Consider the following 26,455-nt stretch of genomic DNA (forward strand, 5'->3'; position numbering starts at 1 on the left):
CAGCATTCCAGGTATGGTCTTACTAAGGCTTTGTAAAGCAGTACTAATACTTCATGTGATCTTGATTCTATCCCTCTGTTAATGCAGCCTAGGACTGTGTTAGCTTTTTTGGTAGCTGCAGCACACGGCTGGCTCATATTTTAAATGATTTCCACTAGGACTCCAAGTTCCCTCTACTGTTGAGCCTACTACCACCTGTTCTGTACCTATGCATTTGGTTTTTCTTACTTAAATGTAGAATTTTATTTCTCATCATTGAATTTCATTTTGTTAGATAGAGCCCAGTGTTCAAGGCTGTCAAGATCCTTCTACTTCTTGAGCCTGTCTTCTGGAGTATTGGCTGTTCCTACCAGCTTGTTGTCATCTGCAAGTCTGATGAATTCCCCTTCTATCCCCTCATCCTAATCATTGATGAAGATATTGAAGAGTACTGAGCCTAAGGCAGAGCCTTGGGGCGCCCACTGCATACTTCCCTCCATGCAGATTCAGTTCCATTAAGGACTACACATTGAGTGCAGTTGTTCAGCCAGTTACAAATCCATTATGATAGGAAAATGTGGGTTAGACAGCATCTTTATCTTATCAAGTAGTAGGTTGTGGTCTACTTTATCAAATGCCTTACAGAGGTCCAGGTAAATTATATCCACAGCATATGTCTGGTCCATTAATTTTGTCACTTTATCAAATAATGCAGTAAGATTTGTCTGGCATGTTCTGTTTTTGACAAATCCGTGTTGGCTTCTGGTTATGACTTTGCTTTCAGATATTTGCAGATTTGTTGCAAATCTGCAACAAATTCTTTCCAGAATCCTTCCAGATATAGATGTCAGGCTGATAGGTCTCTAGTTTCCTGGATCCCCAGTGATCCAGGATCTTTGAAAGATACGATTCAGTGGTTCCGAGATCACATCTGCCAGCTCCTTCAGAACTCTAGGATGTAATCCACCAGGTCCCGGTGATTTGAACTCTTGCCTAGCGTAGATAGGTGTTCCTTTATCACTTCTAAGCTGCATTTTACAGGTTGTTTTTTTTGATAGATTGGATTGTTTTTTCCCTTTTGTGTAAAGACAGATGCAAGAAAACGAGTTAAGCAGTTCTGCTGTCTCCCTGCTCCTCCTCACCTTCTTGCCATTTTCTCCCATTAATAGACCAGTTGTTTCTTTTACTTTTTTCTTGTTTTTTACATGTTGAAAGATGCTCCTTTTTTGTTATTTTTGACTTTTAGTTCATTTTGAGTCTTAGTCAAGAAGACCTCCAAGTTTCTATTCTTTTCTGTTCTGTTCTATTCCCAACCAGCCATGCTGACTCAGGAATTCTGGGAGTTGAAGTCCACAAGTCATAAAATATCCAAGGTTGCCTATCCCTGGTATAGGTTCTCCTGCTTGAGCAGGGGGCTGGACTAGAAGACCTCCAAGGTCCCTTCCAGCTCCTATTCTATTCTATTCTATTCTATTCTATTCTATTCTATTCTATTCTATTCTATTCTATTCTAGTTCTTATTCTATTCTATTCTATTTATTCTATTCTATTCTATTCTATTCTATTCTATTCTATTCTAGTTCTTATTCTATTCTATTCTATTCTATTCTATTCTATTCTAGTTCTTATTCTATTCTATTCTATTCTATTCTATTCTATTCTATTCTATTCTATTCTATTCTATTCTATTCTATTCTATTCTATATTTTATTATTCCATTCCATTCCATATTTTCTATTCTATTCTATTCTATTCTATTCTATTCTATTCTATTCTATTCTATTCTATTCTATTCTATTCTATTTATTCTATTCTATTCTATTCTATTCTATTCTATTCTATTCTATTCTATTCTATTCTATTCTATTCTATTCTATTCTATTCTATTCTATTCTACTCTACTCTACTCTACTCTACTCTACTCTACTCTACTCTACTCTACTCTACTCTAAATTTGATTCGATTCAATTTCCTATTTGATTCTTATTCTAATTTGCAGATTCTGGCTACTTGCTGATATTCTGCCTTAGTTTTTATGCTTGCCCTTTTTGTCCTGTGGATTGTCAGCTTCAGGATTGTTACGATTCATTAAGCCAGGATTCATTTGAGGCTGATTGGCCACAAACATTTCCTGTTTGGCCGAAGCAGTCAGATGACAAGGAACGCCATTCCCCCCCCCCCCCCGCCGGTCTAGACACAGACAGGGCAACAAGGACCATGCTTCTCAATGAGGCTCCTCGCTGGGCAAAGGGCAAACCATGAGTAATTGCAGCCAGCTGGCTGCAGACAGATTGAAGTAGCTGCTTTGCTTTGAGTCTTAGTTCAGTATTCCAGCTGGTGACTCTTGGAGTGGCCGACTGCCTGACTGGGCGTTCTGTGACTCCCGGAATGCATTTAGACTCCTTTCCGGCTCTCTGGACTGTATTTGCCACTTTTCAGGGCAGCTGGCACCCTTTGCTAGGTACAGTATTTGAATTGTGATGTGTCTGCCGGTATTTGCCTAAACTGCAGTAAATACTTCAGCAGCTTAGTATGTCAGTATTCATGCAACCTTGAGGCAGGCTGGTGAGATGCCATGGTTTTCAAGAGAGATGGTTTCCTCATCCTTGTATGAGTAACTGTTAAATTGCCAGGATTCTGTGGACAGAAGCGGATCCATTTCTCCAAAGGGAAATCACCGCTTCTCTCACCCTTCGTGGCTCTGATCTGTTTGGAGGCCAAAGCTACCACCTTGATTAGACATTTCCAGTTGCACCTGATGGTCTGCATTTGTTCAATATATTTGCTTTCCATCTTTCCCACAGATTTTCCTTATCACCATAGACTTCAGGAATTTGACCTCAGTTTCTACCATCTAACAGCCGGCAAGCTCTCGGATCCCTTCAGAGCCAAGGTACAAGAAGCTTCACGCAAGCCCATCCATAGGAACTTCTTATTGGCACTAAATGAAAATTCTTTTAGGTCTTTGCAGAATCAGATTTCTAATTTTTGGAATTTCTTTTGCACCTGAATTGGCCTGGTTTGATGCTCTCTTCTATTCCTACCTATCTGTAGGTGTGGCTTCTTTTTACACAATTAGCAGAACCCATTTCCTTCCGGGTTTGATGCAGGCCTGCCTCGTCCTGACAGCGCTTTGCTTGGAGCCTCCCTTCAGCCTCCCAAGCTTGTCCACCTGTTTCCAAGCCTTGGCCAGCCCTCTCATTCCTTGTAGCTGTGACTCTGGCACAACCAAGGAACTCCACGCCTGCCATAGGGATTCTGTCTCTCTCTTATTTTTCATAGCATAAGGAGACTTCTACTTTCTCCCCAACTATCCCTACTTTCCACATGAATCAAGACATTTTCTCCAGTCCCCTGCTGTCTCTGGTGTCTGGTCTGCAGCCTTTTTCCAGATAGGCTAAACAGAGTTCTTGCAAAGGGGTGGACCTCCTGGCCTTAGTTTTCCTTCTAAGGAAGGCCCCGGTTTCTAAGTAATCTTAGCCACTAGTGGACTTTCTTTTCAGTGTCCAATCATAGAATCATAGGGCTGGAAGGGACTTTGGAGATCTTCTAGTCCAGGGGTGTCAAACTCGCAATGTCACGTGACGTTTTCCCCATTGCCGGCAATGGGGTGGAGGCGGTTTCAGCATGACCCATCTGGCTCAAGGATTTGCCAGCAGTTTGACACCCCTGTTCTAGTCCAACCCCCTGCCCAGGGCAGGAGTCCTTATTCCATTCCTGACAAATTGTTCTTTATACCTCCACTGATGGGGCACTCACAAGTTCGGGGTGCAAGGTATTCCATTGACTTAATTGTCCTCACTGTCAGGACATATCTCCTTAGATCCAGGTTGGATCTTCCTCTGATGAGCTTTGCTGCTTCTTGTCTTGCCCTCTGGTGCTTTGGAGAATAAATCAACCTGCTGAAAGCCCTTCAAGTATTGGAGGACAGCTATCGCATTGCCCCCAAGTCTTCTCCTTGTTAAGCTAAACATACCTGCTTCCCTTAACCATTCATCATACAGCCTCCAGGCCCCCAATCATCTTTGTTGCTCTTCTCTGTACTCTTCCTAGCACCTTTTTTTGTATCATGTGGACCAGACCTGGACGCAGTATTCCAAGTGTGACCTCACTAGTGCAAATAAGACAATACTATCACTTCTCATGATCTTGATGCCCCGTACCTACCAAACAAGTTCAGGTGTTTCCGCCTTCACTGTTATCAGTCTGGATATACTCACAAAGGGTTGCTGCGTTTGGAGAATCGCCTGAGAAATAGTCGGACCTTCCTCCACCTCATAGGCTAGTCGTCATTTCCCATACGGGTGAATCTCAGACACTGCGATGGAGACCTGGTTATTTTCCAGAGGCTGCTTCTTTGAGTGGCCAGTTGGGAAATCGCCTGCTTGAGGACCTTAAGATCTTTCTCAATTTTACTCAGTCAATCCTAGGGGTCGGGGAGGGGGGGGTTAGGCATGGGGTTCCAGTTGAGAGCATGTGGACAAGAAGAGAACGATGGAGAAAGAACAGTTATTGTGGTGACAAACCGGAATTAACTCTGTCCATTGCAAACCTCTGGGAAAGGCTGTTGGCTCTTCCCCCTTCTGCAGTGACCTGGAGAAGGTGTCGAGTCTTAAACTAGGCCAGGCTTAAACTCTGCAGTGCCTCCAATGGTCCCCAGAGTCTTTCTCCTTCCCCATCTTGCTTTCTTCTGCACCTGCTTCTACAGGTCCTTCCTGAAATATGGTGCCCAGAACTAGATAGGTGCACTTTGGCCCATGCGAGAGAGAGAGAGGAAGGAGGGTAACTTCTCTTGGACTTGACTCCTTGGCGTTACTCTTTTGTTTCTGGCCTACGTGCAGGGCAGGCTTTATTCAGCAAAGCAGCAAAGGGAAGAAAAAGCAAGTCCTCACCCCTGACTCGGGGAGACCCAGTGCATGGATGCCTGCAGTGAAATGGCAGGAGACACCTTTGTGTCTAAAAAACTGTGAAAAGAAAAAAGGTATAATGAGAATTTTGGCCATGGGTATAGCTGGAGGCATAGAATAAATATGTGCCATTCCACCACGCATGTATTGACATGCTTGTGTCCACTGTTGGGAAGCAAGCGGGAAGACTAGGGTTTGTGTTGTGTCGTTACAATCAACAACTCATCATAATCCGCCTCCTAATCCTTTCCCAGACTGCTTTTTCTCTGCTTCACAGGGTCTGTATTTGCTTTTTTCTTTCTGACTAAGGCATAAATGGAGGTCCTCTCCCCCCCCCCCCGCCCCTCCCTCCCCGCCCGTTTCTCTCTCAAGATGCCGGCCGGAGGAAGGAGGGGCTGCTCCCTGCAGCCTCTGCTCTCTCAGGCCACAATTGGGGGGGGGGAATTCCTCAGACGGCCCAAATCGCCTTGGGCTGCAGCCCAGTGATAGGAAGCTCTTGTCCGCTGAAATTCAGGGCTGGCCTGCTCGGCTTTCTGGTTGACTCCGGTCTCTTGCCAAGGCTCGCCTTCTTCTCGCCCACCAGAAGTGCGTCAAGGCCCGTGAGATAAGCCACTGTTTGCAAACACAAAGCTCCTCTGAACACCAAACATGCCTTTGATTGCCTCCTCCAGCTAATGAACCATTGTTTATGTGGGAGATGTATTCGCTCCTTGGCATGTGGTGAGATCTGCTCTCCTCCAACATCTCAGCGGGGAAGGATGGCAGAGTGACATTTGCTTGGCAGCAGATGGATTTCAGTCGCGCTTGCCTGCTCGGAAAAAAATCCGGGAGGCTGGTTGGCAGGATCTGTCTCCGAGAGATTCTGCTTGCCAGTGGGATGGTGTCATCCCGTCAGCCTCCCGGGCACAGCATTGTTGGCGGGCAAGTGCAGCAGAGACCAGCCACTGGTGGGCACAGGTGCCTGCTTGTGCTGGCAGAGTGAGAGGGAAGCCTGGTGGTGCCATTAGCGGAAGAAAGACGCCTCTGGCAGTTTGCAGGACGGACTTTCAGTCTCTCAAGCACAGGAGAGCGAAGCCAGTCCAAGGCCGAGCGGGAAGCCGAGCTGTTCCAGACAACTGAGTGGGATCCAGAGTCGGAATGAGTGTCATAAATCTTGATTATTCTTTGTCTCGGCTGAGGCGAACCAAATGCTGTGGACAGGGATGGAGTCCACATCTTGCTGAAAACAGTGAAAAATCTGATTAAATGTACAAACTTATCTCGATAGCACTCTGTCTACATCAGCGCCTGAGCTGTCACCCTGGTGGGCACGGCTGTTCGTCTGGAGCAGGCCCATTCCCACAGGAGCCTGGACAGGGGCAGGAGCTGTCTGCCACCCGTCCACTGTTGCAGTGGCCATTGGTCCTGCGCATCCCCTGAATTACCAGCCAGCAGGATCTCCCTTTGATGCCCCTCAGTTGCAGTGAAGCCTCTAGACACACACACACACACACACACACACACACACACAAACAGAGCAGTAATGAGGCAGAGCCATTATGCAGCTGGCCAACCCACAAGGGCCCAGCAGGGCCTCCAATAATGGGAAGCTCCTGGGTGATTCTGGGAATTACCGCTTCTGCATGCATAATCAGTGGGAGCTGGGAGGCAGCCTGAGTTGGAAAGGGGGAGGGCAAGGAGGAGGAGCAGCTGCTCTGGAAACTGAAGCCAGCCAGAAGGAAAGTGGTTTTGGGGGGGGGGGCTGCCAGGCCAGACATGGCTGAGCTGCCCTTGTGACCCAGTGTGGGGGGCTTCAACCCAGCAGGCAAGAAATGGAGGGGTGTGTGCGTTGGGGAGGGAGGGAACCCAGGCCTCCAGGAAGACGTTGACAGCTCAGGATCAGAAGATGGCAACGGAGGGCCTGGACGGATATCCTTGGCATCCCTTCCTCTTGCTTGACCGATGGGCCGGGAGCAGGCAGGGCCTTCAGCTCATCTGGCGAGTGGAACCACCTGCCCCCCACCATCACTTAGCTTCCCTTCCTCTCCAGGTGACAAGAAGGACTGAAGGCACCACCTCAGCTCCTCTACCAAGTGTGTGTGTGAAAGCCACATCTGGGTTTGATGCCACAGCTGTTGCCACTGACCACAGACTCCTCTTCCTTATTCTGCTCCCTCAGGAAAGGGAAGGAGCCAGGGGAACAACTGGATTGTCCTCTGCCCACAGCAGCACCAAGCCACCCCCACCCCCGGGCCCCACATGGCTAAACAGGGCCCACTTGTGGCTCATTTTTCAGTGTGGGTGTGGGTGTGTGTATCTTTTCCTTAGAATGGAGGCTGCTGCCCAGAGTTCTAAAATATTCACAAGTGATTCGACAAACTAGGATTGTTTGTGATGCTCCAGTTTTAAACTTAGATGTGATATAACTTCCCACGATTTGGAAATACTTCCAAACAATATATTTGCACTTCTTGCAGCCACATCAAGCTGCTGATCCATTCTCAGCTTGTATTCCCTGCTAGTCCAAAATCTCCTTCTCATATAATTGAAGCGTCTCGTTCTCTTTCATCCAGTATCCAAGAAATTTCCCTTTGTTTCTTAAGTGAAAAATGTCCTAACTGTCTATTAAATCTCAGCCCATTTCTCTAATCTACCAAGAATTTTATTTCTGTCTCCAACCCTTTCTCTTAATTGTATCTCACATTTGATTGACGGTCCCTCCAGCTCCTCTACTAAGTCATTAATGAAAGCATAGAAGGGCCGAAGGATCTTCGTGGGTGTTCCTTCAGTTCAGCCTCTCAGTTGTCATGCCATCCAACCACACCCTGTGTGAGGAGTAGTAGTAGTAGTAGTAGTAGTAGTAGTAGACCTGGTTATTGACCACAGGATCTCCTTCCAAAGGCTAAGTTAATTTTATCTAGAGAACATCTCCAACATCCAGTGCTAAGACTTTCCAGTTTTCTCCTCCTCTGGATTTTAAATAAAGGAATTGGATGTGGGAACTTCCCATCTGCCGTGGAGGTGTTAGAAGCAGCCTGTTGCCTTTGATAGGCTCTCTTTGGACATGCATTGTGTTGAAGCAAAAAAAGCAGGTTCATGATAGGCAGTATGTGGAACTGAAAGAGGCACCCTAGTTCCCATAGATTTTTTTCTCAGTATATTTTCCATCTGGCAGTTGCTGTAGCAACTTGGACCTTCTCATCCTCCCTCTTCTATTTTGGATTCTACCAATTTGCTGCTGATGTTAGTATCAGAACACCTTGAAACATATGTGCTGAATGTAGGGAGGGAAGTGTTTTTGGCATACATCTTCATATTTTGAGGGAGAACTCCAGGTTGGCAAAGGAGGCAGCTGTGTTGTGTAAAGAGACCAGCCACCAATGCTGTGAGATCGATTCATATTGTGCTTCTTCTCAAAAGCTGCAGCCATTTGATGAGACGAGGCTTTTAGTTCTTTAATGGCCTCGCCTGCAGGAGTGGGCTTGGGTATAGCTACACTATCGTGCAAAAATAAGAGGTGGCTGTACTGTGGAAGACTTAAGAAATTAAAAGAAAAATTTAGTGTTTGTCTGTTGTACAAATATACTGGAAGAGTCCTGGGCTTTGGCTTCCCGTATTGAGTGAACCCAGCATTGTGGTTTGGAGCTGTGTTGGAAGCCAGCCAGTATGTGGGAGAGGCATCGGATGTGTGTCTTTTCTACCGTGAAGCGTTCACATGTGTAGCCTTTACCGTGCTTCAGAATGGCTAGGAGATGTTCATTTGTGCTGGGTTGAAGTGACCCAAGCAAAAGCCTTGCTGTCTTTGTGAAGAGAAGTGCAGTCAGGTTTTGTATAAGTGTCAGCAACCTGGTCCTTGTATTATTTTTGATTTTGTGAGGGCAGGGATGATGACAGCAGAAATCCGCTATTATGCAATTTCTGTAGAGATGTCAGGCTTGGGGAAAACGGGGTATGGGATAAGAGTGCTCTTGTGGACGATCGGTTGCAGCCTGGAGCACCAATGGCTGTTCAAAGCTACAGAAGGACACAAAGTATGTCCAGAGAGGGGTCATCTTTGTGAATCTCCTGAGGATACTGACCGTCCAGTCCTGGTGCACTTGCCCAATGTCTGCAGTTTGTGCATAAATTACCTATTATTTCATTCTTGCTAACATGTGAACAATAAAAATTGAAGACAAAATAACAGAGTTGGAAGGTACCTTTGAGGTCTTCTAGTCTAACCCACTGATCAAGCAGGAGACCCTATACCAGGGGTAGGCAAGCTCGGCTCTTTTGTGACTCATGGACTTCAACTCCCAGAATTCCTGAGTCAGCATAGCTGACTCAGGAATTCTGGGAGTTGAAGTCCATGAGTCACAAAAGAGCCGAGCTTGCCTACCCCTGCCCTATACCATTCTGGACAAATGGCTGTCCAGTCTCTTCTTGAAAACTTTCAGTGTTGGAGCACCTACCACATCTGGAGGCAAGTCACTCCGCTGATTGTTTTCGCAATTAGGAAAGTTCTCCTTAGTTCTAGGTTGCTTCTCTCCTTGATTAGTTTCCGTTCTTTGCTTCTTGTTCTGCCTTCAGTGCTTTGGAGAACAGATTGATCCCCTCCCCCTCTTCTGGGTGGCAGCCCCTCCAATATTGGAACACTGCTATGGTGTCACCCCTAGTCCTTCTTTTCATTAAACTACACATACTCAAGACAGTTTAAACCTACATGGATTTGTTTTGAAAACTCACCGCTGCTCTAGTAAAGGGAAAGTTAAAACCCATGTGGAGAATCAGAGGCCCGAAGGTTTGGCAGTGATGAAAGGGTCAGCCTTTCCTGTGGGTGTGGTGAGCCCAGCTCAAATGGAGGGATCCTAGCCAAGCTTCTCCATGAATCAGTTTCCTTGGGACTTGCTTCCTGGTAAGTATGCCTTATAAACGGCTCTCAGAGGAGCTGAGACTAAAATTGGTGGGAGAGCTGTCGTGCCCTCCTCGATCATCCTTGAGGAGTCCTGAAAAATTGGGAAGGTGCCAGAAATTGGAGAAGAGCAAACACGGTCTCTGTAAGAAAGGGGGGGGGAAAGAGGATCCTGATGGGTATTGACTGGCATGCTAACATGCCAGGGAAGAGTGGATAACGAGGCATCCTGTAAGCGTCTCTTCCTTTGACAAGCTAACTCTTCTAGTAGGCCAAGGGAAAGCCACGGAGAGAACCTGCCTGGATTTCAGCCAGATGTTTGGTAAGGCTCGCTATGGCGTTCTTCTTGAGAAGGTCTTGAAGTTTAGTTTGGGTGGCACTACAATAAGATGGGTACACAACTGCATGTGGACTGGCTGCACTCGGAGGGTGTTAATCACTTAGCAGGGATCGGTCTTGGCAATCTAATATTAATCCCCTGCATGTGGTTTGATGGGCTGTTAGTGGATGACTTCCCGATGCTCAAGATGGCAATGAGATTGCAACTTACTGTGACAGGTTGGAAGACTGAGCTCAGAGGACAAAAGTGTCCTTCAACGTGGTGAAAAGTATAACGTAGAAGAAAAAAATTAGGGCCCTGCTTCTGAGGAGCACAAGTTGGATGTGAATGAGAGGGGCTAAGGCAGGTCTTGCTGCATTAGAAGATAATTCTTTAATCCAGGTGAATTAACATCTGGAATGCTGTGTATAGTTCTGGACATCTGTTTCCAAAAGAATATGACAGGTTAGAAGAAGCCAAGAGGAGGGCAATGAAGATGATGCAGGATGTTGAGATTTTAAAGGGAAGTCATGGAAAGAACCAGAAACCATTAGTACAAGTTGCAATTATTTAGATTTTGCTTGAATGTAGAGAAAACATCCTAAAGGTAAGATCTGTACCACAGTGGAACAGGCCTTCTTGCTTTTCCCACTTTGGAAGATTGGAGAAGCTGGGCAGCCATTCCCAAGGATTATTTTCCTGCACATTCTTGGGAAATGGACTAAATCTGCCACAGAAACCATCTCTTTTTCAAAGAGAGTCCTTGGGAAGCCACAGTTTCAAAGTCTTGATTGGGGGCTCATTCATACATTTTGCCCTGATGCCAAGATGGCTTGCTGTTCGTTGAGGACATCCTCATTGTGGAGCTCCATCTTGGTGCCACCAAGAATGGCAGAAGCCAGGTCCAGCAAGAAAAGTCCTTCAGAAACACCAGCACCGCCTCCTGTAAGCCCACCTTCTCCAGGACTAGCCTGGAAGAGGAGCTGACGGAGGCCAGAGCCAGCCAGACTCCTAGGCTCCCTGAGAACCACTTGCCCCCATCTCGCTGTCGGCTCTTTCTGCCGTAGCTCTGGAAACCGCAGAGCCCCCCTGGCAGCCTTCCCCTTGCTCTTGTTCAGGTGGCAGCTTTGGGGAAGGGGTTTGACCACCTTACCTCAGTTCCTAGCAGCAGCCTCCCTGCCATCCCCCACCAGGCCTCCCTCCCTCCCTTCTCTCTCTTTCCAAAAAGGGGGGGGGGCTTGCAAGGGAGAGACAATTGGCCTCAAGCTTACTAAATGGAAGAAATGGGGGGGAGGGATTGCCTACCTTCTCTGCTCCTCTCCCTTTGCCACACCTGTTGTTCCTTTTTTGCAACCTGCCTGAGGAATTCCCAGATGTTCTGATTCTGGGTATCTTCAGCCTCTGGCTACCACCCAGCCTCGGCAGCTGTTCCTGGTTCCCCTCCTCTGCACTGTTAGGGCTGCTCTCAATGCCAGTTGTGTGGCTGGTAAACAATTGTTTTCCACAGCCAGGAGCTGCCTGATCTGGAGGACGAGGGGATACGCCAGGCAGGCCAAGGAAAGAACGAGCAGCTTCTCATGTGCCAGACACCCCCCCCGTGCCCCCATGGCATGCAGCCCAAGGAGGCCGAGCTCCTTTGAGTCCAGTGGTGTACCTTCCTGCAGAGTTGCTCAGGCAGGTGCCCACCAGTGGCATCCAACAGATCTGTTGCTTTCATCCAAACACAACGCAACCCTTTGAGTTATCTGTCTCTGATGTGAAGTATGCTGTCATCGGTCTTTGATGCCCGGATGGTGCATCCAGTGTCCTGAGTCAGGCCAGAGGGCAACCTACATACTGCTTGCCCCCCCCCCCACCCTAAAATGGCAGCTGCAGAGTTCTGGTTGCTTGCTGGCAGGGACTGGAGGGTGTGCTCGGGAGGGATTGAAACAGTTTTCAGCATTAATGCTTTTAGTCTTGAATATGGATTTGGAGATCAGAAAGCAGCTTACCAGATGCTTCATCGGTAGAAAGTGGAACAGGAATGAAGGGGGGGGTCCTTTTCTTCCCAGCCCTTTCGGTGGGACAAATTCAGCCAGGGGCGTTTGGCTTTTCTGCTGCCTTCAATGGGCCCATCCCCTTGAAAATATCCTCACCAGGAGGCATGGAAGGTCCCCACTGCAACACCGAGATTTGCACCAGCTCCAGACCCCCCACCCGTTTCTGGCACCCCCCCTTGGGACTCCTTCTGCCCCCCCCCCCACATCTGAATAATGACTAGGCTGCCCAAGCAGGGATGGTGATGCAGGTCCTGGACAGGAGAACCCTCCAGATGTGCCTGAACTGTGGGGGGCGGCTGGAGACATACAGATGCAGGCAGGCTCCAAACCTGGAGCTGGCTTGGAACAGCCCTGACAAAAACATCCCTTCCTCTCTAAGGATTTTGCTTGGAAAAGCAGCATTGGCTGAAACCAGGAACGGAGAAGAGGCGTTTTCTGCTGCTGGCAAGTTGCAGTCTCTGCTGGCATGAAGTGAAAATCCAAACTGGAGACGTTGGTTGTTTCCCATCTTAGCAATTGGGAGACTGGAGCTCCCTGGGGGGGGCGGGGGGCGTTCCTAAGCTCCACCCAGACGCAGGCAGCACGCAAGCGGCCCCCTCCCTGCTCTCCCAGCGAGGCAGGGCGTCCTAGGGGGGCTGAAGCTTGATGCGGGACGGGCATCAGGGCAGGATCCTCCGTTGGAACCGTCGCATCTCCCCCCCCCCCTCAAAAAAAAAGCAATTTGCAGCAGAGTCTGCAGAGGGAGATGCTGGGGCCGGGTGCCCTGTTTTGTAACGACTCTCTTGATCCAACAGCATCGTTTTCTTTGAGTAGAAGGAAACCCTTCGGGGTGGGGGCGCGACACGGAACCCCTCTCCACAAGGTCCCTAAACGGCGGCCTTCACCATCCTTGTACAGAACGGTAAAGCGGAGGAGACAGACGCTCCTTGGCCGCCCGTCCTCTTGCCGGGGGCGGTTTCTTGCCGCTGCAGCTGGGCAGAGCGGAGCCTCCCTTTAAGGACACCCGCCCTCCTTCCTGTCCCCAGGCCGGGGTCCCGTTTGGAGCCAGCCAGCCGGGGAGCCGAGGAGCCGCGTTCTGGCCGGAGGCTGCCAGGGAAGGAGCCGAGTAAGGCCGGGCGGGCTCTGCCAAGGCTGGGGCGCCTCCACAAAGGAGCCCTTCCTCTGCCCCCCCCCCGAGCGGCGGTCTCCCCACAGAGCCCCCTTTTCCCAGCCTCGGTCCATTGTCTGGCAGGAGCCCCCCCCGCTTCTGGCTCAGGGCCGGTCACTCCCCCCCCCAAGCGGCTGGGAAGTCCCTCTGCCAAGCCCACGGCCATTATTTATTGACGAGGTGTGGGAAGGGGAGATAAAAGCCCGTCTCCTCGCCTGCGAGATAGTAAATACATTTAATTACGGGACAGGCGCCGAGGGATCTCTGCCGATAGTAAGTTTATTAGCAGACATTTAAAAGCCTGTCGTCGGAACAAAAAGGTCTTGCGTGATCCTAAACGCTCCCCTTTGATACGAGGCTCCGAAGCCAGCAGGCTTAATTGAGCAGGCGGCGGCGGCGGCGGCCGCTCGGGCTGGGACCGGCGGGGTTTCGGGCCACTTAACTCCCGCCCGGGCCCTGACGGCTCTCCCGCTCTCTCTCTCGCCCGCCAGGGAGCTGATGCCGCGGACGCTGGAAGGCCAGCTCACCATGGAGAAAACGCCCAGCTACTTCGTGACCGGCGAGGCGCCCGGGCGGATCCACGCCATGGCCAAGGCCACCAAGCTGATCGTGGTGGTGCGCGACCCGGTGACCAGGGCCGTGTCCGACTACACGCAGACGCTCTCCAAGAAGCCCGAGATCCCGGCCTTCGAGGCGCTGGCCTTCAAGAACCGCAGCCTGGGGCTGATCGACGCCTCCTGGAGCGCCATCCGCATCGGCCTCTACGCGCTGCACCTGGAGAGCTGGCTGCGGGACTTCCCGCTGGCCCAGATGCTCTTCGTCAGCGGCGAGCGGCTCATCTCCGACCCCGCGGGGGAGCTGGCCAAGGCGCAGGCCTTCCTGGGCCTGCGGCGGGTGGTGACGGAGAAGTACTTCCACTTCAACCGGACCAAGGGCTTCCCCTGCCTGAAGAAGCCCGAGGAGAGCGGCGCGCCGCGGTGCCTCGGCAAGTCCAAGGGCCGGACCCACCCCGTCATCGACCGGGACGTCCTCCAGAGGCTGCGCAAGTTTTATAAACCGTTTAATGCCATGTTTTACCAAATGACCGGGCAGGATTTCCAGTGGGAGCGGCAACAGGGAGGGCTCTGATGCGGCCGCGGCAGACGGAGCGGTTTTTTCCTCCGGAGGTAAACGGCTTTCCTCGAGGAAGGAAACCTCTTTGCGGCTGGGGGGGAGGGGTGGGGGCGCAGCCTTTGTGAGCCTTTACAAGCCCGGTCCTTCCCCTCGTTTGAGTCGGGACTCCGGCCAGCCTGGTCCTCCCACCCGAGGCCACCAGGTTGAGGAAGGCTGCCCTGGGCTCCTGGGCCTGCAGAGTGCCTGGGCTGGCGCTGCCACCAAAGGTAAAATGGCCAGAACCTGTGAGATCAGGCTTCTGACCTGAGAGCACCTGAGGTGTCAGGTGAGAAATAGCAAGGGGTTTGCGTTCCCACCACATCAAGATGATGGCTGTAGCCCACCAGCTTTCCATAATCTGATCAGATTTTAGTCATGCTTCATTTTTCACACAGTTGTGACTGCCTAAAGATCCCTCAAGCTTTGGATTCAAAATCCAGCCCCCATAATTGCCCGCCACCTTCTTGTTCTCCTTCCAGCTGTCCCCCTGCTTTGACAGATGGGGGTCTCCAAGCGGAAATGTGGGCTGAGGCTGCTGTCCGATGGGAGGGGCGGGAATGGGCCGCTGCAGCCTGGGCCAAAGAGAAAGGGGGCATCGGGTTTGATGTTGGGATAAAATGGAAGCAGCTCCTCCTAGGAGCTCTCTGTTTTATATAGGCAATTTTATTGAGAGCCAGTCTGGCTCGTGGTTAAGGGAGCAGGCCAGAAAAGGGGAGTTGTGAGTTCTAGTCCTGCCTTAGGCAAAACCCAGCTGGGTGGGCCAGTCACTTTCTCTCATCCTAGGAAGCAGGCAATGGCAAACCTCTTCTGAAAAACCTTGCCAGGGAAACTTCAGGGACTTGTCCAAGTAGCCTCTGAGAACCGGACATGGAGGGAAAAAAAGTTTATTACAGATTTTAAAAAGGAAGATTAAACTAATACAAACTGACATAAAAAGGGAAAGGGAAAGAATTCAAAGGGAAAACTGAGGTGCAAGAAAGGGGGAAAAACCCTAAAAGAAAAGTAGAAAAAAAAAGAAAAAAGACGCTAGCATCTTGTGGCTCCCAATCTTCTTCACAGCAGTTATAAGTACAATTATACATTTACCCCTCTACGGTTACAACATAACTCTTCTGTCTGTATCTAACCATCAAATCCATAAACTGTAAATTTGTTTTTTTTCTGTTTTGTGCAATAAATGTCCATAAGGGACTGCCAGTCAGCAGTAAACATAGATACAGTCTATCAAAGAAGTCAATTTAGCCATCGCAGCGAGTTCCATCATCTTCACCAACTCTTCCTCCAGTGAGGATAAGGCCAAATCTTTCCATATTTGTGCATACGATAATCTCACTGCAATTATCAGGTGCAAAACAAAAATTCCATGGCTTTTTTTTCCAACTCTTTGTCTGTCTATCCCACAAGAAAAACCTCTGATCTCAATTGTTGGTTAATCTTTAAGATCCTGTATTTGAATTTGAATCTGTATTTGAATCTAGAATTTTTCAGCATTTTATATTTCTACCAAACATGGTAAAATGTCCCTTTTTGTTCACATTTCCAATGTGTACATTTGAAGTGCCTTTGTATATTCTAAACATTTTTTTCTGGAGACGATGCCAGCAGTACAACATTTTATAAAAAAAATTAAGATTATAATAGTGTAGCTCGCTCTTCTCTTGAGGAGAAAAAGCAACTTTAAATCTAACAAACCAAAATGAAGTATGTGCTGGAGCTGACTTTCACATATGATGAAGTTTTGAGTTCCTCCATTAAATAACGATGTTGCCATGCAATCTATTTTGCAAAGATTAAAGTGGTCAGGTAGATGACTTTGTAAAAACAAAAGAAAAGATATCTTAGGTTCTGGTCTGGGCGGGCTGTGCAACTCCTCCTCCCCACCTCCAAGCTCCTCCTGGGCAGCTGGACACCTTGAAGGATTGGAGAAGTATCAGCTGGTGTGGTTGATGAGTGAGGTTCTGGGGCCACATTTGCCCCTATCACGTGTCCCACCATGGTGGATGCCACAGCCCATCTCTCTCTCTCGTCCCTGACAAAATGGTGCAAATAGCCAATCTTTTGTGAGAAACAGCCAGCGGGACCTCTGACCAAACAGCATGAAGCTCATGAGCAACAGGTACCAAGGGGCTGGCTAGCAGGAGCCCTGCGAGAGGTCTTCTTCTGCCAGATGGGCAGCGGGCTGTCCCAAGCAGGGGATCCGGCTCCTCAGGGGCCGTTCTTTGAAAGAGGTGCTGCTGCTCCCCGTAACGAGGTGATGCTTCTTCTTTTCCTCCTTGCAGATCCATCTGTAGTGACGAGAGCCTGACCTGACCTCCGAGGGCCAACTGCCCCCTCCCCCCAGCCTTGGGGATGAGCGCTCAGCGGACTGAGGAGAGGCAGCCGAAGGGTCAGGGGATTCCTTTGGCCCCTGATTCCTCCCACTTTCTGAGACCAGGAGGGTGCCCCGAGCGCCCCAGCTTTGCCCTGGAGACACCTCTGCTGTCCCGAGAGAAGGGGGGGCTGGGTGTCCCTGCTTCCCAGCTGGGGAAGAAGAGCCATTTCACACATCCTGCATCCTGCGCCGTGTCTTCAGATGTTTATTTTTGCTACGGTCGAGCCGCTGAGCCCCTTCTGGAAAGTGGCATCCCAGTGGGGGAGGCTGCCTGGGTGTTTAATGGTTGGTGTGTCGCTTCCCAACAGAGGAGGGGGCGATTCCGCTGTACGAAACGCTGCCAGTTTCCTGTTTTCTGGACGGCTGGTGCGTTTCCTCTGCCAGCCTCGCCTTTTGCTGTGCAAGAAGACCGTCTGTCTTCGGAGGAAGCCACTAGCTCAGGAAGCTTCTTTCTTTCTTTCTTTCTTTCTTTCTTTCTTTCTTTCTTTCTTTCTTTCTTTCTTTCTTTCTTTCTTTCTTTCTTTCTTTCTTTCTTTCTTTCTTTCTTTCTTTTTTGTCTTCCCTGTTTAAATGTCAGCCTCCCTGGCACAGAGAGATCGAATTTTGTATTTGATTTCAATTAGCAAGGCATAAATTATACTTAATTTTCTACTCCCAGAGACGGGATGCGTCATAGTTCAGCCATTGACAATGGAAGGATTCATTGCCTGGAAGCAAAATTGCCTCTCTGCCACCTTCTCCCCTCCCCCCACATCTCCCTCTGAGTCTCCACCATCTACCTGAAGGATGCAGACATTGCAAAGTCTCCACCCGGAGCTAAACTCACCCCTCAATAAAATCTTGCAACAGCAGCTTCTCTCTGTGTGTTTATCAGCTCTTGGTGGTGGTGGGGAAGCAGCTGCCTTTGGCAAAGGGGGGTTCACATGGGTGGAGATGGGGTACCAAGCAGAGAAAATACCACATGCTTTTGGCTCTAGAAGAGTAAATGCAGGGTGGCTGTGAAAAAGCACAAAAAACGCTTAATGCTCATTTTAATTTTCATCAGAGCCGCTTATATCCAGGCAAAAAGAGGTATTAACACTGAGCAGATCTAGCTGATTCTCACTAGCCCAGCTGTGTGTTGGGAGAGGTGCAGTGTGGCCTCCAGCTGTTGCTGAACCACAGTGACAATCCGCATAGCCCACAGAGGAAGATACTGAGAGTTGTAGTTGAGCAACCTTCTTAATCCTGGCATGCCTTCTTTTATTGCACCCCACACCCCCATCACCATCTTTCCTTTGGAAATAAGCATTATGCAAACTGCAGAGACAGGAAGTGAAGATATTGCAGGAGAAGAAAACGCAGCTAAAGCTCCTTTGCACCACTGCCGTGCCCCTCCCCCCCTCCTCCTCCCTGCCCTTGCCTGGCCATTCCCCCTTGACCGCTTTCTTGGTCTTCACCTGCCTCCTCACCCATTCGCCCTAGATTTGGTTTGTGTTTATGTTTCTCCTTACACGGCTAGCTCTTTTCTGCCTAACAGAGTGGGCAAACTCGCATCCTCGTAACAGACCACCGGCCAGCCATTATATTTGTATGTCTTAAAATGTCTCCCTCCATATTTCCATCCTGAGGTCTCACATTCTTCTAATTGCTCTGTTTTCTCTAACTTGGAATCATCAGTTCTATTTTCCTTGTCAAACCCAATTTTCTGTCCTTTATAAATGAATAATTCCTCTGTCACAATTCTTACTTCATCTTTCTTTCCATGCCCACGGGACAGAGTCATTATTTCATATTCCTGGACTATCTTCGGAGCAGTCCTGGGAGCCAAGTCGAGAGGCGACCATTTGAAATGAGATACCAACCTTTGAATGCCCAGCCTCAACCACCAGCTGGGGCTGCTCGATGGCAGAGCCCCTGGCTCCATTCAGACAACAGGACATACCATGGTTAGTTGCAGTCCTGGTTAGGCACCCATATCATTGCTCGGCTTCACTAACTCCTACGATGGCAGTTTTCTTTGGTGCGGAGCCTCTGGAGGGACGTTGTGGGCCAGCTTCAGAATCTGACTGCCCGTGTTTGAAATAACGTCTGAAGTGAGCCTTGGAATCTCGCTGGTCCAGGAGAAACTCCGGGTTGCTCGGAAACTAGCCAGGACAGATCAAAGGCTCCCTGTGAAGCCGACAAGCTTCTTCCTTTTGCTGCATAATGAAAACAGAACATCTCCCCCCATCTCTGGTGTGTTTCCACACTGCCATGCATAATCCCTATCTAGCAGGCTGGGGGAAATCATTTTACCACCTCGTACAATTGTGCCACTGGAAAAAAGCAACTGTATTTTTTTAATCAACAAAATGAAGAAGTAGTGAACTATAAAATTGCTAATTATTTTCTAGTAAATTTACTTTTGAATAACTTGAGACACCAATTACAGGGACCATTAAGCACCATTAGCAGGGGGTGTGCCAAGGCTGGATGCTGCTCGCAGCGGGCAAAGCGAGCGGAAGCTTTGATTTCCTGCTCAGAGGCGGGCACGGACAGCCTGCCCTCTTGCCTCTCTCCCATCCTTTGCCAGAAACTTAAAAAGTCATCAAATGTTTAATTATGTATTAAATTAGAATAGAGGGGTTTTCAGGAAAAGAAAAAAGAAGCCTGGTATTGCTGTACTGGGATTCCAGCATCCCTTGAGGGGAAAAACACTCTTCCTCTTCACTCAGAACCTTGTTCCTAACTGTGCCAGAGGATCCTGGCATGAAAGGGGGGGGAGTTCACATTGTCCCTTGGGGTACCCTTCCAAGCCGGCTGGCAGCCTTCTCTTCCACTGTCAGCCCAGTCAGATTTTGTTCCTGCTTTGGTCTGGTTAAAAAGGTAAAGGTACCCCCGCATATGCGTGCTAGTCTTTTCTGACTCTAGGGGCCGGTGCTCATCTCTGTTTCAAAGCCGAAGAGCCGGCGCTTGTCCGAGGACATCTCTGTGGTCATGTGGCCGGCATGACTAGATGCCAAAGGCGCACAGAACGCTGTTACCTTCCCACCGTAGTGGTCCCTATTTTTCTACTTGCATTTTTACGTGCTTTCGAACTGCTAGGTTGGTAGAAGCTGGGACGAGTAACAGGTGCTCACTCTGTTACGCGGCACTCGGGATTCGACCCGCCAAACTGCCGACCTTCTGATCGACAAGCTCAGCATCCTAACCCACTGAGCCACCGCGTCCCTCTGGTCTGGTTAGTACACCCCAAAAGGTGACGATGTGGGTGTGTGTTCAAGGCTTGTGGCCACCCCCACCTCTCTGGGCGGGCACAAAGTGTTCAGGGCTGGCGTGCCCTTCACACTGAAATGGAGGCAACCACTGCAACCACAATGACTTGTTGCTGACATCTCCCCCCCTACACACACACTTAGAGCTTCAAGGTGATCCTATTTCTCTTTCCAGCCTGAGAGGGCTGGAGGGCCGTGTTTCCAAGCATCGGGCCCCATGTTGGTTACTCATCTACATTCAGACCAATCCATAGTTTTGTGCAGCTTCTTTCAAGGGGCTCAAAGCAGCCAAAGGCAACAATCCTTGGCCTCTTTCAGAGACTGGGCTGGAAGAGCCCTTCCTCCTGTCCTCCAGGAGGGCCAGTGAACAAGTCCTTGTGCAATTCTTGACTTGTCTCGGCAGTGCAGTTGGGGGAGGGCCCGGTTCCCATGTGGGCTGCTTTCACCTCCCAGCTGCAGCTTATGACTGGGGGGGGGGACAACAGTTAAGGACCCATATGCCAGCCTCAAAAGTCATACTCTGAAGGCTTCTCATCAAACTTGAGAGGGATGCCCCAAGTTCAGGTTTGGACTCTACTTAAAAAGTAAATTATTGACTGAAGTGAAGAGGTGAAGGAAATGCTTATTAAATCTGCAGACAATGCAAAAATGGACAGGGTAGTGAATACATAGAAAAACAGAAATAAATTTCAAAAAATCTTGGTTAGAGGCTAAAAAAATGGGTTGAAAATAAGAGATTGAAATTTGACAGGTAAATGCAATTTACTGCTTAGGAGAAATATATCAAGTACACAAGGGTAATATGGGATCTTGGACTAGTAGCTGAATATAAATTAAAGGTAGAAGTTTCATATTCTTCAAAAGATTGCACGACAAGCTGACTGTAACTTAAGTTGATCCTAGCCTTCTTCTGGATAAAAGAGAACAATATAAGATGGATGGTTTCACAGTTGGTGGTGGCCCAGCATGTAAAGCTCTAGGTCTCTCTGGAGAGAGGCATGCAGAGGGGCGCTCCAGAGTTCAGTCCTGGGCCCTGCACTTTTCAACATTTTCATCAATGATGCAGACAAGTGGATGGAAAGGCTACCCATCGTAGGTGCAGACACACAAAGCTGTAGGAGGGATTGTTAGCATTTCAAAAGATGGGCTCAATGTTCGAAAGAATCCTAGTATACTTGAATATTGGGGCCTCTCTATCAATATATAATTTAATGGAGAGAAATCCACAGTTCTACATACCAATAAAAGAGAATATTTGTAGCTCAGGGTTGAAATAAGTGGTCCTTGGTGCTCTCTGAGCTTGGTTGTTCTCTTGCAGATGTTTCATTAGCCAAACTAGGTAACATCATCATTTGATGTTATGATGTTACCTAGTTTGGGTAATGAAAGGTCTGCAAGAAACCAACCAAGTTCAGAGAGCACCAAACACCCCACAGTTATACATTCTAGTAGGGCAAAACCAGATGCACAGGTACAAGATACGCAGTGCCTGGCTCAACAGTAACACTTGTGAGAATGGTCTAGGTATCCTGGTAGACCACAAATTAAACACAAGCCAATCTCCTGCAGCTGCCAAAAGAGTCAATGCAATCTTGGGCTGCATCAACCAAGATATGGTAGCGAGATCATGGGAAGTCATAGTTCTTCTGTAAGCTGGTCTGGTCAAACCACCTGGAATAACTGTGTACGTTTCTTGTGACAATATAAGGATGACATCAAGAAAGGGAAGGAGTGCAGAAACAAGTATTAAAGATAATGATTGACTTGGAGATTAAGTCATATGAAGAACAATTAATGGAATTGGCTGTGTTTACCTAAAGAAGTGAGCGCCTGTTACTCGTCCCAGCTTCTGCCAACCTAGCAGTTCGAAAGCACGTAAAAAATGCAAGTAGAAAAATAGGGACCACTATGGTGGGAAGGTTCCGTGCGCCTTTGGTGTCTAGTCATGCCGGCCACATGACCACGGAGACATCCTCGGACAAGCGCTGGCTCTTCGGCTTTGAAACGGAGATGAGCACCGGCCCCTAGAGCTGGAAACGACTAGCACGCATGTGCGGGGGAACCTTTACCTTTACCTTTTACCTAAAGAAGAGAAGGCTGGGAGGAGGGGGAGACAGACCTGATAGGAGCCTTCCAATATTATCACAGGGAAAGAGACTCTGAATTTATTCTGCATAGTATCTGAGAATAGGACAAGAACCAATGGCTGGGCAAGCTACTGTGAGAAGTCCAAAGTCACAATAAGGTGGAATTTCCTGACCATGAGAATGATCAGTCATTAGGTGATCAGTCTGCCTCCTGGAGGTTTTCAAGAAGAGTTGAAGAGGCACTGGACTATACTTTGACCTGTGCTGGAGTTGAACTAGAAGATCTCCAAGCTCTCTTCCAAATCTATAATTCCATTATCACCCTGTGACCATTTAGAAGAAGACGAAGATCTGAACAGGACACAGATTACTGGACTTAAATTCTAAGAAGGCAGATTGTGACACAACAGTGTAGCTAAGTCTTTTCTGGCATCCGGTCGCACCATCTTCCAGACAGGCCAGCTGTGCCTGGAGGTGATAAGCTCAGTCTAAGAAATAGCAGGGAGTGAAACATGTAAACAATTTCACACCCAGAGAATGTCTTACTGGGATGGGAGAAGAGAAAGGAAGGGAACCTGGAGATGAATTGTCAGGAAGGGGCAGTTTTGAGAGGAAGAAGATGGCTGGCATCAAAATGGATCAATCAAATCAAAATGAATCGAGACAGCATTTGCTGTTGAAGATCTGCTGGTTCTAGAATGGACACTGAAGAATTTCCGGTGATGAGAAAATTAATGAAGATAAAAGGGGAGCAGACTTTGAAGGATTACGCTTACCTGAACAGAGGAAGAAGAGAAGCAGAAGAAAGAATATGAACTTGCTGCCAGCCATGAGAGGTTGCCAGCTAAGCATAAATAAAGCCCTTGATTAACTCTGATGGGAGCTTTAGGGATAACTACACATATAATTACAGTCTTAAGTTAAGACTGCCTCATTAGAAGAATTATATGGCAGATAGGAAACCAGATAATCTAATAACCTAGGAATGCTAGATGAAGCAATAAATTCATTCACTGGGATTTTTTACTGCATACAAAGATCCTTTATAGCCCAAACTATAAGAGACACTGGACAAAGACTTTTGTGTCAGATAAACTACTGCTCACTGGGTTCACCTTGCATGAGTGAAAGAGAAAGCAGTGTTCTTTGTCTAATGAATAAAGCAGAAGAAAAGGAAGGTTTGCATGTGGAGTTCATCTGGTTCAGCCTGCGAATATCCAGCCTTCAGGACAATAGGCTGGCAGGGGTGGGGCCCGAGAGACAAATAGCACCGTGTGGTGAATAAAAGCCTGTGGCTGAGATGGAAAGGAGGGTTTGGGCTGAGCGCTCTGACTGAGATCCGGAGGCTTTGCAGCCCCAGTGGAGTCAGAGGTGAGGTCCCGTGGGTGGCCTTTGTCAAAGGTTGGCAGAGATGCTCAAAGAGGCAGGCTAGGCAAAGCCAGGACTGAGGCGCTGAGGCTGCAGCAGTTGAGGGAGGAGAGCAGTTAACAAGGCAGCAGAACCCAGAGTCAGTCCAAAGCATCCTGCAGCCATTGGGGGCGGAGACAATATTTCCCAAAATGCAACCCATCTTTGCCAGGAGGGTGGGGGGAATGGCTACTTTGCCCTCAACTCTACAAACTCACCCTGTGGCCATCAGAACGCTCTCTGCTGGATGCATCCTTGGTTACTCCCCCAGGGCCAGCACCATCTTCTTTGCATTCTCCAAGAAAGGCTTCAGCAGCAGCAGGAGGACGGACGACTCTCCAGAAAGACGCTTGTAGAAGAAAGACCACCTAGAGAGGCCAAACATCCAGAACGGGCTTAAGCCAAGACAGAGAAAGAGCAGAAGGCAGAAAGAACTGCAGGGCCCGGTGCCAGTTGCAACGGTTGGGCCAGGGAGACAAAGCGACAGGTTCTGGCAGCTGCTGGGGGCTTTTGCCTGCCAGATTAAAGTCCCCGAGTTGGCAGACGGAGGTGAGGCCAAGGCTTTCTCTGCGATGTTTGGGAGACCTGCCTTGGTCAATGTCGTAGTCCAGGCCCACCTGAGAGCATCTCCTGCTCCTCCAGTCAGAGAGGAGGAGAATGCAAAGAAGATGGTGCTGGCCCTGGGGGAGTAACCAAGGATGAATCCAGCAGAGAGCGTTCTGATGGCCACAGGGTGAGTTTGTAGAGTTGAGGGCAAAGTTACTGGACTTAGGACTCATGTGGCCAGAGCAGAGAGGTAGCCCACAAACAGTCCTTGCAAGTCCTACCAAGCCCAGTCCAGTTCTGTCTGAATGCAAAATAGGCAGTGGAACTGGTGGAGAATTATTCAGCAGCCAGGAGCTCAGAAGACACCCACAGTGGAGTTTCAGGTTTGGCCAAAGTCTCAGAGCAGGACTAGACAAAATTCCAAGAGAAAAAGCAATGTTCAGAGAACAAAACCTCTTAGACAACCTGATCCAGAAGGAAGAGAAGATCCAAAGAGGGCAAAACCTGTTAAGGAGAGGGAAAAGTAGTTCAAAAATGTCTGTTTGTAGTAACATAGGACAGTGTTTCTCAACCTTGGGAACTTTGAGACGTGTGGACTTCAGCTCCCAGAATTCCTCAACCAGCATGGCTGGCTGGGGAATTCTGGGAATTAGCAATAGCACTTAGATGTATTTACTGCTCCACTGTACTTTATAGCCCTCTCTAAGCGGTTTACAGCAGGACTTTTCAAGCAGTGGTATGGGTACCACCTGTGGTACATTGGCAACTGGCAGGTGGTACGTGACCATCCTAGAAAAGTGATAGCGGGGGAGGGAAATGAGCTGAACCAGTGGCAGCACCGCACAAGTCTGAGTGAGAGACGGCTGGAGCTGCAGGGCTGTCAGGGCTCGGCAGAAGCGCCAGGATCAGCGCTTGTTCAGGGCTGTCAGGGCTCAGCAGAAGCGCCTCTGAGCCCAGAAGAAGCGCCGATCAGCTGGAATGTTGCAGCATCTCCAGGGTCTTGTGATGTACATTCAGATGCTTGGCAACTGATTCATATTTATGACGGTCACAGTGTCCCAGGGTCATGTGAAGTGACCAAAATCTGCTGCAACCACCCAGCAGACGGGGGGAATAAAAACCACCCCCCACCCTGCCCCCACTGCCAATCCTCAACAGAAATGCTCACAACAATGAAAACCTCGGACAGGAGGAAGAGCACTGCTGGGCGGGCAGGCAGATGTCTTGCTCGGCTGTGGCTTCGGGCGCACTTTTTTCAGTGCCATTGTAACTTTGAACTGTCACTAAGTGAAATGTTGTAAGTCGAGGACTACCTGTGCTTCATCACTTTTTTCCTTTTTTGGGGGGGCGGGCATCAGGTTTTTGACACCTTGCTAGGTGACTGGTGGTACTTGGATGTTGCCATATTCTAAAAGTGGTACAATGGGTGAAAAGGTTGAAAAGCCCTGGTTTACAGAGTCAGCCTGTGGCCCCCAACAATCTAGGTCCTCATTTTACCCACCTCGGAAGGATGGAAGGCCGAGTCAACCTTGAGCCGGATGGGATCAAACTGCCAAACTGCTGGCAATCGGCAGTCAGCAGAAATAGCCTGCCATACTGCATGCGAACCACTGCGCCACTGCGCCTCTTCTAGGTGGGAGTGGAAGTCCACATGTCTTAAAGTTCCCAAGGTTGAGAAATACTGACATGTAATTCAGGAAAATGCTTCCCCAGCAGAAAGGGGGCATAGCATCCATAGACGTCTGTGCCAGGAAGCCGAAAGGACCTTGTACACTGGCAGGAAATGAACCAGGCAGAACATCACCCAGATGGGCTTAGAGGCCGTCTCTGCTGTCTTAGGGCAAATGAGACATTGTCTGCTTTGCCTTCAAATCTTAGATCAGGTGGAGAAAACCAGTGCTAATCTTGTGACTGAGTTGCCAAAGGAAGTAGCTGTCGGTATTCACCTGCCAGCGCGTGGGCACCTAACAGCTAAAGATACACGTCTGCAACATCAGCAGGAAGGGAAAACAGTTGGTCTCAAGAGAAAATGATAGAAAAGCTGGAGGAAGACAGGGAGACAGAACGATTGTCTGCAATTTTACCTTCCCATTTATTTATTAATCAAAATTATACATTCCCATCTCACTGTACTATATGTGATTCTGGGAAGTTTCAATAGAAAGAGACCATAGAAATCATATAAAAACATACAAAGTTAAAAAGAGAGACAGAGAGCTTCCACAAGGCACCGTGCCCGATGGAGAGCCTGCCTTAGGCCAGAAGCCTGGGGCCGACCTCACCTCCTGGGATATATCCCACAGGGTGGGGCAATAGCGGAGAAGGCTCTCCTCCTAGACCCCACCGCAGGGGTCCCTAACGTGCCCAGGTGGGATGAGTTGATGTAATAGGGATG

The 26,455-nt window shown here is 48.8% G+C and overlaps 1 protein-coding gene across 1 annotated transcript in view; it reads left to right on the top strand.

Annotated features, from left to right (window-relative positions):
* LOC308674185 (heparan sulfate glucosamine 3-O-sulfotransferase 4-like) overlaps positions 1-16,709 on the top strand; it is a gene marked incomplete at its 5' end in the record, with an annotated part of 93,295 nt that extends 76,586 nt beyond the window's left edge. The window contains 2 exons of the mRNA XM_081338461.1: positions 13,753-14,427; positions 16,693-16,709. Of these exons, the coding sequence (XP_081194587.1) occupies positions 13,753-14,389 (637 nt within the window). The 3' untranslated portion in view covers positions 14,390-14,427; positions 16,693-16,709. The remainder of the gene's footprint in view (positions 1-13,752; positions 14,428-16,692) is intronic.
* Positions 16,710-26,455: the final 9,746 nt, after the last annotated feature.

This window comes from Vipera berus (assembly GCF_964194415.1).
Source record: "Vipera berus genome assembly, chromosome: 13".
NCBI classification, from domain to species: Eukaryota; Metazoa; Chordata; class Lepidosauria; order Squamata; family Viperidae; genus Vipera; species Vipera berus.